This window comes from Papilio machaon, chromosome 2, assembly GCF_912999745.1.
Source record: "Papilio machaon chromosome 2, ilPapMach1.1, whole genome shotgun sequence".
In the NCBI taxonomy this organism is placed as follows: domain Eukaryota; kingdom Metazoa; phylum Arthropoda; class Insecta; order Lepidoptera; family Papilionidae; genus Papilio; species Papilio machaon.
Genome location: NC_059987.1, coordinates 4,071,202 through 4,085,993, shown reverse-complemented (window position 1 = coordinate 4,085,993; position 14,792 = coordinate 4,071,202). Strand labels below are relative to the sequence as shown.

At 33.8% G+C, this 14,792-nt stretch overlaps 1 protein-coding gene across 1 annotated transcript; it reads right to left on the bottom strand.

Annotated features, from left to right (window-relative positions):
- Positions 1 to 1,722: 1,722 nt before the first annotated feature.
- LOC106717585 (NADH dehydrogenase [ubiquinone] flavoprotein 2, mitochondrial) lies at positions 1,723 to 9,127 on the bottom strand. Its single transcript, XM_045681279.1, has 7 exons — positions 9,076 to 9,127; positions 7,785 to 7,804; positions 3,275 to 3,400; positions 2,631 to 2,818; positions 2,311 to 2,518; positions 1,896 to 1,972; positions 1,723 to 1,822 (listed from the first exon to the last, which is right to left on the bottom strand). The coding sequence occupies exons 1-7, from the start codon at positions 9,125 to 9,127 to the stop codon at positions 1,723 to 1,725; spliced, it is 771 nt and encodes a 256-aa protein (XP_045537235.1).
- Positions 9,128 to 14,792: the final 5,665 nt, after the last annotated feature.

Here is a 14,792-nt window from a genome sequence, read left to right as displayed (position 1 = left end):
GCTTTTGAGAATTTATTGTTACTGTCTACTAGCAGCTCGCAATGCGCAACTTACGGAATAATACGTAAAATCGAATTTAATTTTCAATGCTATTACGAACACTAGCTATTTTTGTATGCAGACTACTCGTATTTATTTTAATAATATCAATCTGATAATGTCACTATATAGAGATTTATTACCATTTAGTCGACTTCAAACAATAAACTACACACTTTGATGAACTGTTGTTGATTAATATTTAAAGGTTTTATTCAAAAGCAATTAATAAAATGTGTCTAAATTAATAAATAATTATTACAATAGCATTCGTAAATAAAAAACTAAATATTAAAGAGAACTCATAGGTTACCCTTTTATAATTTAAACCTGAAGATTAAAACTTTTAATTGTGTAATTTCTTTGATTGTATTATTTTTTTAATTATATTTACGATTTCAATTATTATTATTACAAAATGTTACGTACATTTTGTAATTATCTTTCTTGAAAAAATATAAGGTATTCATTTTCTATCACAGAATAGTGCTGCAGAATTGCTGCGAAATCAGCGTTGGGTATTAGTCGAAATTCTAAAGAAATAATCAATCGTAAACATTTTTTGCAATTAATGCAACCTTTACATGGTACATATCGTAGTCCTTGTTTTAACAAAAAGAAATGCAAAAATGTTAGTCTCTAAAATGTTTAAAGCAAACATTACAAAAAAAATCCCAACGCCTTCGTTAAGCAATTTCTAAGTTATGCAAATTAAGATAATGGATCCTAAAGATACAATGTTAAAATAACTTCACAGATAAAATCCTAATTTCTTTCAAAGTTAACAAATAAGTCGAAAGAATTAAGCTACATCCCAAAAGTGTAAAAGTATTTACCGAACAAGTTAAAAATCTTTGTAGAAAGAAAATCTCTTCATTTTTTCAAACTCGCATTTCATGAAATAAAAATTACAAATCTCGAATTCCCGCTAAATGAATATTGTTTTCTCATTAAGGAAAATATGCAAATACGATAAGAAAACGGATTTGTTGAGATCTTAGTAAAAACATAATATTTTAATACCTCTAGAAATACTGGCTTAATTTCTTTCTCTTCTCATCTTGCACCTCAGAATAAGTCCCAAGAATTTAGATTTCAAATTATTCGCTCAGGTCTAGCTTCAGTTTGAATAAACTTTCTTAACCTTCCAATATGTTTTTTTTTTTCTAATATTTAAAATCGCACGTAATACAAAACTGGACTTAAGCTTAAATTTACTAAATGTTTTTGTTTAACCGTACGAAACGGAATAATTTAAGTATTATATAATTACGATAATTTTTGTTGACAAATTCTACGATTTGAAAAAACTATCACCAAAAATCTCTCATAATATTATAATTTTGTTACAAATTCTTGTATTAAAATTTATTTTTGAACCTTTTTAATCCACCTTCGTAATTTAATTCTGTTTAATAAACCTCCCTGCGGAGTCATTTGGATTAACAAAGTTGTCTTCCTCATTTCCTACGAGTATTTTCAGATAAATTGTTATTATAATTTCGTGTCATAAAACAGTTATAAATTTCCACAAAATAACTGACTATATTTTTAAATTAAATGTATTTAATTTCATTTAAGTTATTTTAATTAAACTAAATAGAAATTAAAAAAAAATCTTGTCCTATCATTGACAACATAATGTGACGAGTAAATTGCAATAAAAATGGAAACAAATCTTTTTTATTTTGCGAGCGCAGGTTGTAACTTAAATCCGGGTGCCGGTGGTGGTTCCAATAAGCTTGCCTGACCACAACACGGCTCAGCACAGAATCTTCCGCTCCTGTTATAAAAAATAATAGCAATAAATTGTATATTACAAAAATATATTGCACTACAAACAATATAATACTTACTGGGGGCCTTGTGGTGGTATACATCCAGCTTTAAGTGCATTAATTATCTCATAAACATTGTCTAGAGTTAAATCCTCCTGGAAAAAAAACTGAATTAGATAAAAACCACTTTTGAAATTTTTAACATTTAAAGTTTGTAATCCAGCACTTTAGTTGGACATTGTGAAACAAGACTTTAATGTATTTACATAGATTTAATTATATATTAAGAGTGTTTCATCACCGGCCGAAATATTCTACTCATATCCTCGTATCGATTGATTGACATAATTGAAGACTGTGTGGTTTTAAACTCGGATCCGATAACAACCTATTCGTCAACCGAACAAATAAAACAACTCATTACAATTTCAATGGAATGATAGGAGGATAATCTCAGTTCAAGTATGCTTAAATAGAAAAAATATTGACTTACGTAGTAGTCATCGTTGACCACCATTACTGGGGCATTGGCACATGCTCCTTGACACTGGACAATATCTACTCCGAAAACCCCATCCTCAGATAGTCCCCCAGTTTTACATTTCGTCGCAACCTCTACCGCTTGCAAAATAATATCGGATCCGCGAATCATGCACGGTGTGGTTACACAAACTTTAACATTAAATTTTCCTCTATTGCGCCTAAAAAAATATACACTTAATATGTGAACGAATGGCTTAATATTGATTTCAGGCGGCCGTTCAAATTTTTGCCGACAGAGTTATGCAGAAATAATAGTCTCATTGCTCATACCTTTTACACATTGTATAGAAAGTTGCAAATTCATAAACTCTCATTCTTGGTAAAGATAGAATCTCTGCTACTTTATGCATGGCTGATATCGGGATCCATCCAATTTGTCTCTGAACCAAGTCCAACGCAGCACCTAACGCCGACCGCTGCGCCCCCTCCGGGTAGTTTTGAATTATTGCACACAAACGCTAAAATGAAAAACATTATATGATAATTAAACCGAGACTTTTTGGTAACGAATATCAACTCTTTTTCCTGTTTTTCTCCAAGCATCTTAGGTTTACATTCCTATTTCATGGACGGGTAGTTTTGTTTACACTTCGTAAATTAATATTCCGAAATAAATTCTTGCAGCTGGTAAGTTCGGATTGTATAAAAACATCGATTTATCCATACCTTTAGAGGCAATATTTTTTATGTATATAAGAAAAAGGGGGCAAACTAGCAGCGGAAACCGAGGTGTTCAACGACGCCCTTGAACATCTACAATACCAGAGGAACCGCAGATGTGTAATTGATTTTCTTGGTAATTCGAAAAAATTGGACCTTTCCCTGGTTCGAAAATTGCCTCCACCAAAATGTCAGATAAGCTATTTTTATAACATAGTATCGTTGTGATATACGATAAAATATGTTCAACTTACATTTAAGTTTGCCTCACTAAATTCGAAAGGGGTTTTTGGATTATTTTCAGGATTGTCTCTATGTACAACAAGCTCGTCGCTACGAAGCTGCTTTGAAGTTGAAACATTTCTAAGTAGACATCGTAGCTAAAAATAAATATTATGTAATATATTTTTAAACATAAAAAACTAACCATTTATTGACACACGTACATTAAGTTTAGATCTTAATTTATGTAGCATTAGCATTTTAGAAATTCTATTATAGTTTTGTGAAATAAATTGGTAAAGTTTTTCTGCGATTGACAGATACGAATGACAGGCTTTTTGACATTTGTGACATTATCTGTATTAAAATCGCTGACATTAAAACCTTTTTTATGTGTATATCTCAATTAAAAGCAAAAAACGATATCTAAAAAATGTAATTAAAAAAACTACAACCAAACATGGCCCGTTTTGTGAATTTGTTACAACTCGTAACTCGTAATAACATATTCGTACCAAATGTGTCATTTTATTCTTAGGATAGTTATAAGCCAATAGTTTGCCTATAAATTACGAAGGATGTAAAAATCTCAGGTAAGTGAAATGATTGTTATAAGTTGTAATGTGTTTACTCGTGCCACAATGACGTAGACTTGGGCACTATTACCTGCAAAAGATAAGACACGTGCTTAGAACCAACTTGTGAAATAATGTACGCAACGATTTATCGTGTGCTAACTTAGTTTGCTCTTGTTCAGCTTAAAGCTCTTAAGATTTTTACATAACATAGTCCTAAGTTAAGTAATAACTTGAATAGTATATTAGAATGGCACTTCATTTTAATAATAATTTGATTTAGCAAAGTTACAATTGTATGTGTTTCAGAAGTGCTAGTAAAACGCATGGTTATAAATCTGTCAGAAAATGTGGTATTAACAATTAATAAAGATTCTTGGTTTGAAAAATAGAGGGTCTTAAGAATGAATATATATGTGTATATATGAATGAATATATTATGAAAAATATTTCAAATGTATTTTTAATATCTTAAAGAATAATTTAACAATTTTTATGTACCAAATTAATGATACAATGCAGTTAATATAATAATTTTATTGTAGAATTTCGTTACAAGATAGTGTAATAGTAAATTCTCAACATGTCCTCGATATAACTTAGAAAGGTCACGTAATAACGCATCAGTATAAAGCTCAATGTGCTTCGAACTGTATGCATAAATTTTATAAGTTTAGTAATTAAAGGATACTTTAAACATTGGAACGATAACATAAATTATTTTGTTATATTATATCTTTACTTTTATGCTAATTGCACTTCGCGGCTGATACTACGACGTGGTGTATTACAGTCCGAATACTTTTACTTATTATCTAGGATGGAATTTTTCGACATCGCCTCTGAAAAAATGCCTTCAAAAATTGAAAATAGACTTTTTAATACATTCCAAGAATTCTGTTTTTTTTTTTTTTTAACGTGGGGAAATGCCTTACGCATACTTATCTTTATAGGGGTAAAGATAAGTTATGTCGGGCTTGCACCGACTAAAACCCCACGGTGGTCGCCCACAGCACTAACGAGGAGTCACGGGATCTCCAAATAGGAACGCAACCGCGGCTCCCCAGCGCTTTGCTACGAAAGTAACCCTTCCCTAACAATCTTCTACCTCCTCGGAGCCCCTCTGTTGGTGCATAGTGCCCCTACCCTATGTACCGGAGACCCCAAGAGCCAATCATGCTATCAGCAATCCCATCAACGCGGACCATTTCGAGGTCGTCTGCGACGTCCCCGGACGGGATTTCCCCTCTCTCGAGCTCTCTCAGACGCCTCTTTTTTCTGCATAACGGCTTCGCAAAAGGAGGCCACTGCTCTCCAAGCTGCAGTCCTGCTTAGCATTGCTGTAATAAGAGCAGGCAGAGACAGATCCGAACCAACATGTTGTTGTAAAACCCGCCGTTCTGGCTGCCAAGCCGAACATATCGCCAGGGTGTGTGACGCAGAGTCCTCGTTTCCACCACAGTGGAAGCAGCAAGCCGATGGCTTTCGTCCGATCCTACACAGATAATCTCCGAAACACCCATGCCCGGTGAATATCTGTGTAAGGCGATACGTTAAGCTACCTTCTCGGTGCTGCATCCACGACCCAAAAACCGGCAGAATCGCTTCGACTACGCGCTTATGAACATATCGTTCATCAAGCAGTCGGCTACGCCAGGTTGGCAAGGCCCTTTGATGTTCCTGCCTCTTAACCATCTCGAGTGCTTTATCTCGAATGTCCCTGTGTTCCAAGAATTCTGTTACTACACTTGTCATTGCAGAATTTAGACTGTGTGGGCGCAAAATAAAACCTCTTTCATTAAGTAATATGCTCTCTGTATGTCTATTAATTACTAAATCTGAAGATTCACTTGGCAAAGTTCACTTCGATAGATATAAAAAATATATTTAAATTTTTGATAATTACCATCATAGATACTTAGAAAACTGTTCAGTTGTTTATTTTTTTAGTCAAAACCAACAATTACATTCCAAGAATAGAGATATGTTGACACTACTGCGAGGCGTCTCAAGAAAACATGTATTTTAAACGTACATTCACATAAGAAGGCATTGGAAAATGAGCAAGTTGAGTATAAGCTTTGAAGTGAAGTGCACCTTTGATGTGCAAAACAGCAAACCCTCGCATCTAAGAAAAAAATAACGCACCCTAGAGCAATAGCACATTCCTTGATAGTATATTCCGTGTGTGGACTGCAAACGTGATCATACTAATATTATAAATGCGAATGTTTAGATGGTTGGATGAATAGATGGATGGATGTTTGTTTGAAGGTATCATCGAAACGGCTCAACCTTCATTGCACAAATGTAGAACATAGTCTGGGAGAACACATAGGCTACTTATTACGATTTTTTTTTAATTACGCCCGTACGGAGTCGCGACAGCTAGTTGCGACTAAACAAGAGATTGTATAATGAAACACTTTGGATTCATAGTAATTGTGTATGTCAAATAGTTAATTATTCTGTACTCTATATAGACGAACTTCAATGAACAAGAGTCCAAGGGCCCGCAATATTTTTTTCGCTAATAGAGGTTTCTTCTCTTCTTGAAGTATTCCATCGGGATCGGATAATGACTCTTGCTTATAGAGGTGTCTCGCTTACTCAGGTTCGACTGTATTTATAATTTTTAATTATATAAAAAAATCCATGTTTGTATGGTGGTCTTCTTTTCATTTCTAAATAACTGGAGTATATATGTGAAACTTTGGCGGGGTGTCCTGACGATTCAAAAAAAATTATAAAAGTTTTTATCGTATTCTTTTCCATATTTAAAATTATTTGGTTTAATTTTAAAGTGAATATTGTGTCAGTATAGTTTTTATGTATGTATATTTAAATAGATTTGAATTAACGTACCCTGTGTAAAAAAAAAAAGAAAAGTGTCGAGTCATATTAAGCACCATAAATTACACGTTGTTATTTCATTATGGCAGATGACTTTTATTTTTTTCGCTCGTACGTGTAAACGAACGGCTTCGATACTTTAATACTTTTTGTAGCCGAATTTAAAAAGACAATTTTATTATGAGCGATTCGCATACTTTTCTTATTTGTGTTGTTAGTAATCTATAAAATGACCTAGACATAGGAAAATTCATTATCCTTGCCCAATAAACCTGTTAATTAAAATTTGACATTGATTTCGTATCAAAAAACTTCGGTATTATCAATTGTTGCAGGCAATTTATCGACATAAAAACTTTTTGATATAATTCTCTTCAAGCTCACGTCGGCCTCACGTGTTCTACTTAAATTATGACTGTAACAAGCGCGTTTTTGTTTTCAAAATTAACGAAAGATCTATTGTATAAAAAATTGTGATCTTGGAAATTCACAATTCATTCGTTTTTCTAATCTACAGTAATAATATTATAAATGATTGAAATGATGGATAGATGGATGGATGGATGGGATGGATTTAGGACGTTCCTGTAAGCGTCCACCAACCACCATTATATTTGTGACTCTTTTCCTTCTTAGGACATTCCTTAAGAGTTTCCCACCAACCACCATTATATATGTGACTCTTTGTCCTTCTTAGGACATACCTTAAGAGTCTCCCGCCGACCACCATTATATATGTGACTCTTTTTCCATCTTAGGACGTTCCTTAAGAGTCGCCCACCAACCACCATTATATGTGTGATTCTTTGTCCTCCATAGGACGATCTTGTAAGAGTCTCCCACCAATCACCATTATATTTATGACTCTTTTTCGTCCTTAGGTCGTTCCTGTAAGAGTTTCCCACCAAACACCATTATATATGTGACTCTTTGTCCATCTTAGGACGTTCCTCTAAGTCTCCCACCGACCACCATTATATATGTGACGTTCCTTAAGAGGCGCCCACCAACCACCATTATATGTGTGACTCTTTGTCCTCCTTAGGACGATCCTGTTAGTCAGATATAAAAATTTTGATTAAAAATTAACTTAAAATAAACATTAGTTACTTACATGTTGAGAGTGGCGGGTTCCTTGCAGTTCAGGCAAATTTTTTTGCACTATTCACTTCAATTTACTTTCCAATAACACTTTTCAGTCAAGTCGTTTAAACCATTCTTGCAATTGTTTTAATGATTTTCTACATTACAACTATGGCATTTTCACAAAGTTATATGTTGTGAAATGTTATACTTATGTCTATAAAATTTTTTGACACAATTGTATTTTTTTTTTTGTTGGAGATGAAATTTTTCGTAGAATATTCAAATCATGCAAAATTTAAATCGTATGATATGTTACGATATTTGGAAGCGGGACGTAAAATAGCTCTCAGGTGTAGATGATAGCTTTTATCGGCCAAAATTGATAAAATATCCCATTCGTTCGAGCTTTCGCGTCACGTTATTTCGCAGGACAGAAACGAAGTGCGTCATTTGTTTTTTATACATCGTTTAGAGGTATTATTTTATTGTTGCTAGCTGCACTTTTTTTAAATATGTACTTATTTATATAGAATTGTGGTATTTAGATATTACATCAATTTATTTAATACGACATTTTATTCCGTGATGCCTAATAATAATAATAGATATTATGATTATCAAACAGGGATTTTTAATTTATTTCTTCACTTTAATTAAATATTTACTTTCAAGACAATGTACATTATAAGCAGCTTACTGAAAGAAACAGGTAGCAAATTGAACTGGTACATTTGCTATCGAAAGCCGGTGAAAATGGCAGCACAATTGTCTTTCATAGTAGAGACGGCGGTAATGCCGAGCGGACAAAACGTGTTACGTTTCCCAGAGGATTGCCGCGAGTAGTTAACTGGGTATACTTTATCAAAATAAAGGCACTGGAATTCTTCTAGACTTGGTCGCAACTAAAACCATTTGTGTTGTCCGAAATTAAAGGTATTCGTTAATGTACAAGTGGTAAGTGTCATATAATCCAATTGTAATACTGTTTATTTATTTTTTGCTATTTATGATTATTTCACTAACAATTTCATTTTTTCTTCAGTTTATTTGATTTGATTTGTGTGTATAGATATATGTTCATCTGCACTAGAAGGGATTCAAGTGGATAAACAGTTCCTAAATAGAATATATTATAAAATCATAAAATATATAATAATTTATTTGTTTTTAATTCTTTTTTAATGCAACTACAATGAATAACTTAAATTACTTATATTGTAAACATTTTATACTTACACAAAGATTAGGTTACTTCAATTTAATTTATCAATAGGTAACAAATTCTCCGTGGCCTCATTGAGCATTCAACCCTTATGCACCTGATTGAACTAGATTAACCCGGAACTCGAGCATGTGTATTTTACCTCTCATTTTATTTCTTTACACGTTTTACGTTGAAAAGGTGAATCTAAATACTTTTAAACTTTAATGTTATTTGTATAAAATACTAGAAGTATTATTTGAAATGGATTTTTAACTGTATTGACTATTTAGTGAAGAAATTAGGTAATAATATCCAAAAATATAGGTGACTTATAAATATTCTTGACTTTTTTTTACCTATATCCTGAATGACAGCAGATTCGATCTCCGGTTTCGGTATCAATGAAATTGAGAATTCAAATAAAACTAACTAATATTAAATTACATTAAGAATGTACTACATTTTAAGTATCTAAAATATTTTTTAACATACAAGTTTGAGATTTTTCGCCACAAGAAAATCATACGTTCTATATACTCCATGATTGAAATCTTTCTATAAGTAACTAGCTTTTACCCGCGACTCCGTCCGCGCGGAATAAAAAATAGAAAACGGGGTAAAAATTATCCTATGTCCTTTTCCTGGTTCGAAGCTACCTGCCCACCAATTTTCAGTCAAATCAATTCAGCCGTTCTTGAGTTATAAATAGTGTAACTAACACGACTTTTTTATATATATATAAGACTAGCTTTTACCCGCGACTCCGTCCGCGCGGAATAAAAAATAGAAAACGGGGTAAAAATTATCCTATGTCCGTTTCCTGGTTCTAAGCTATCTACCCACCAATTTTCAGTCAAATCGATTCAGCCGTTCTTGAGTTATAAATAGTGTAACTAACACGATAATGAATTCGAGTATCAAAATCGCAACATTCAGAAAGGTTATCAGTCTTTATGAAAAAAAAGTATTGTTGAAAATGTACTTTCTCTAATTACATCCATGACCATAGTTTTTAAAAATAATTCTCCTAATGGAACTTAGTGTACCAAGTAAGCAATATAAAGTTGATCTCCGATAAAAAAACAGCAAGGTTAAGACACCTATGTACATATTTAATAACACTTTTCCGTATGAGAGTGCAACATCGCAATGCTTTTACATGCTTTTCTACAATAACACGCTTTTCGTTTTAAACAACAAAGTGCACTTAAATAGGCTTACGTTAAAGTGCAACTTTATCCATGTAATTTTATCTAGATTTTTTTTTTAATTTTATACATTTAAAATGCACCAGGAGACATACAACATGATTTAACTATCTAACCGTATTTATTTTACCAAAATATAACTATGAAGGTAAAATATTCGTACATTAGAAGAACCTTAAATCTATTATGAATACATTGAGTGGTACTACTATAGTATTGTGTTCGGAGAACTGGCTGGCTTGTATTCCGCTGTTGAAAGTATTGTATAAAATGTCATCTATATCTATATATATAAAAGAAAGTTGTGTTAGTTACACTATTTATAACTCAAGAACGGCTGAATCGATTTGACTGAAAATTGGTGGGCAGGTAGCTTAGAACCAGGAAAAGGACATAGGATAATTTTTACTCCGTTTTCTATTTTTTATTCCGCGCGGACGGAGTCGCGGGTAAAAGCTAGTTTTTTAATGAAAAGAGAGGGATGGACTAATGTTTCTGTAATAGTATCGGCAGTGGAAACTTGGTAACTTTCGTTTATCGTCTAACAAAAGAAAGTTATATTGAATCCAAAAAGTATAGGTTGATGGAACGTTGCCAGTAGCATGCAGTGTAGTCTCTCGTCTGCTCTCTGTGTAATAGTTATAACAGCATCAACTTGTAACTGGGAAATTGCTTTTTATTTATACGAGGGCCACACTGAAAGTTTTTAGAACTGGCTACTTTTTAAGAATATATTAAAAAAATAAGATTAAATTTTGAAAATAGAACTCTTTGCTAATATTATTGAGTACTAATTTAATTCGTTTGTCATTTGTTTTACGATTTGGCGGCAAATTGAAAGTTGTTGGTGTCAGGCCAGTATGAATTTAACGCGAGAAAATTTTCGTACCATGATTTTGTATGACTTTCGGTGTCATTTAAGTCAACAAGAATGTTATGACAGACTTCGATTGGCCTTTCACGGTGAAGACCCTTCTCGGGCCACTGTTTATAACTGGTTAATGGAGTTTTAATGTGGTCGCACCAATCTCAACGATGCTCTGCGTCAAGGACAGCCTTCTGCGGCGACGACTGAAGTTAACATCAGTGTTGTGCGATGTATGAAAGAGACTGATCCAAGAGTAACCTATCAACAGATTCGGACAAGCTTAGGCATCGATATGACTCAAGTGCAAAAAATCCTCCACAAACATTTAGCCATTAGGAAACTTTGTGCCCGGTGGATACCCCATTATTTGACCGAGGCCCGAAAACTCCGTCGTGTTGATTGGTGCCATGAAATGATACAAATATTTAACGGAGGTGACTCAAAAGCTGTGTTCGACATGCTTACGGGTGACGAAAGCTGGATTTATTGCTATGATCCGGAAACCAAGAGACAATCTGCTCAGGGGGTGTTTCCTTCCAAGGAGTTGCCAACTAATTTGAAGAAAGGTCGAAGTGTAGGAAAAAAGATGGTGGCCTCATTCTTCGGAAGGACTGGTCATTATGCGACAATTGTTTTAGAAGATTAAAAGTTACTTACTGCAGAGTTGTATACTAACAAATGTTTGCCACTTGTCTTGGAAAAAGATCGAGAAAAACGACCTTGAAGTAGGATCCTCCTTCATCACGGCAACGCCTGTTCGCACACCTGGGGGCGAACGATCGACTATTTGGCGTCGTCAGACGTGGAATTGCTGGGTCACCCGCCATTTAGCCCCGACCTCGCACCTTGCTATCTTTATTTATTCCCGAAAATAAAAGAAAAACTTCGAGGAAAAAATTTTATGGACGCCAAACACCCAGTGGGTGCGTTCCAGAAGGCCATCGAAGAGACCCCTAAGGACGATTGGGCAAAGTGGTTTTCTCGGTGGTTCTATCGAATGCAGCGATGTATTAATGTTTACAGTAATATTTTGAAAAGATATAATATAAATAACAACTTGCTAGTTTGCTCAGTTTTTGATTTTCTAAGAACTTTCAGTGTGACCCTCGTATATACGCAAACGATATAATTTATTGTACCAATTTGCATAGATCTAAAAATTAAGCATTATAATTTTGTTTGTGAGTTCATATGACAGATACTTAGTGATAGAATTATAATATTTTTATTTAATTATGTTTTGAAGCGATACTAACCATGTTTTTTTTTTTAAATATTTGCTCTCTGAAAATACTTATCTTGTTTCTTGAACATAATACTAATTTTTATGTACGGAATACATATTGAGGCATTGAATTTTGCACAATGTTTTCAATTACTAGTAACTTTTATAAAACAATCGTTTAAGTACAGTGGCTTTCGTTGTATGTAACCGTGATACAATGCTGTTGGTCCGTAAAGATATAGCGTATACTGGCCGACAAATTTAAGGGTTCGTTTGTAGTAGGGGACATTCCTTTGAACGTGCTCGGTCATACGACCGCAGGGGACACTGAGCTCACAATGGGTTCCGAACACAAGCAAACTGGCCGAATTAATACCGGACCTTTGGGTAAAGCTTTTAGGAAGGATAAAAAAAATTATATATTTTTTGTTTTTCATTAAATAAACCATGGACAGAAAAAGTGGCGTCGGAAACGATGAAAGTGAAATTTGCTCGAATTCTTTATTTTTAGTATGACATGTAGATAATAGTCTACAATTGAACGAATGTAAAGTAACATACATAACTTTTTATATTATAGATTGTTAGAAATGGAAGGACTGTTGGGGGTAGTCTCATAAAAGGTTTTATAAGGAAGCATGCGCTGCTGCTCGATGCAGTCTCTTTCCATCAGTCATTGCGGTCTGACATTTTTGTTTACGTTCGATTTGAGTTTATATTATTGGGAGGACTATATAGAAGTAGAGTTAATTTCATTATTTCGCTGTTAGTTTATTTCCTTTAACTATTATAAAAGATAGCAAACCAGCAAGCAGCCACTTGAATTCGCCGAAGTAACGAAGCGACTGATATCAATAGCAGCACCAATTGCAGATGCATTGCCTACTTTTAATTGACGGATTGGAAGCACATAAACAGGATATTTCCACTTCCTATGCCTCCCCCCCTCCGCCAAATACTCTTTCCCTTACCATTTTTTCTTATAAGAAAATGATAGGGAACGTTACTTAAAAATAGGCCTCCAAAAAGTTACAAATGTCAAAGAATCAACTTCTAAAATGGAAAGATTTACTTAAACTTTGCTTATTCTCATTTTTAAAACAGAACGATGAAAAATGAACCTAAAATATTTCTATACAGGTTTACTTTTTTTAAGAATATAAGAGGATGAAAAAATTTCAGCTTGACTTTAATTTGCTTGTACAATCTCTGGCTAAAATTTTGTTCTCTGCCATAGTAATGTCCCTCTAACTATTTCTCTGACCTGGTTAGGATTAAATGAGACAAGAGCTTAAGTCATCTTGTTACGTAATTCCCGTTTTGGCGCAAGAAATGAAATTGTTCAAATTTCTGTTGTGCGAAAAAATGTCACGTTTTTGTGACGAGGGTGTGTTCTTAATATGACAAGAGGTTATTAGAGTTAAATATGTTCGTAAGCGGGAGATAAGAGATACAGATTTGATTTTATTTTGCTTAATGTAGCAAATTTTTTTGAAAGGTTAAAAGAAAAAAATAACCTTAAAAATTACATTATATTATATACAATTGGTATATAATATTTATTATATTATGGTACTTTCGACTTTTAGGTTTTCGACAGATAATTTAATCATTAAAAGAATAATACAACAATTACAAGTTTACAAACTTAATTACCTAAGTCGTAGATTAGAGATGGAAGTATCTAGTGGCACAATCTTTGATGTTAATCTAAAATACATGTATGTATTTTTCAATGTATTGTTCGTCATACGCAAGTGAGAGTGGAAGGAAACTTTGTAGTTGGTCATAGTGCACAGTTACATCAGATGTGACTAAAATTTAATTTTCCCGCTCTAAAAGCTTTCGCGCAAGGTCCGTTATAATCCGCTCAGTTTGTTTGTGTTCAAACCATCATGAGCTACATCCCCCTTGCGGTGGCGCGACCGAGCACGTTCGAAGGAACACTGGATCAGTGACAAACAAGCATTTTAATTAATTAACTTGCGCTGACAATGCAGTCAATGTTACCCAATTTTTAGTGTTCCTTTTTTTATAAGATAAGGGAGCAAATGAGCAGCGGGAACACCAAGGCGTTTATCGACGCCTATGGACATCTGCAGTACCAGATGAACCGCAGATGCCTTACTGGCCTTTGAGATAATGATACCTTGAAACCTTGTTGTCCGTCCGTCTATCCGTCAGTCAAGGCCTTTTTTCTCAGGAACACTATGTATATGTCATATACTCAGGTCTACTTGGAGCTTCTGGTCCCTTGGAACTGTGAGAAAATCAAACTTCTAAGCCAACGCAATCAAAAGATACAGCAAGATGCAGCAGATATGCCGCAAATTTTCGACACTCGCAAGGGAATCAAAACCTACAGGTACTTCCTGTGAACTGAGAATCTTGAAATTTGGAAAAATTTGGAAATTACCGAGCAACGTCTTTTAGTACTTATAAAGGAAAAATTGCTAAAACCGTAAATTTTGAGTTACGTAATATATTTTACTTATATACCTACGGGTTTGTACGGAACACTCGCTACGGGA

What these genes read in the sequence shown, in the direction of transcription:
- LOC106717585 (XM_045681279.1), bottom strand. Translation starts at nt 9,127, where the DNA reads ATGAGAGGTAAAATACACATGCTCGAGTTCCGGGTTAATCTAGTTCAA. An exon ending in GGTTAATCTAGTTCAATCAG is followed by an intron (nt 7,805 to 9,075) that starts GTGCATAAGGGT and finishes CTGAACTGCAAG; the next exon opens with GAACCCGCCACTCTCAACAT. An exon ending in TTAGTGAGGCAAACTTAAAT is followed by an intron (nt 2,819 to 3,274) that starts GTAAGTTGAACA and finishes TTTTCATTTTAG; the next exon opens with CGTTTGTGTGCAATAATTCA.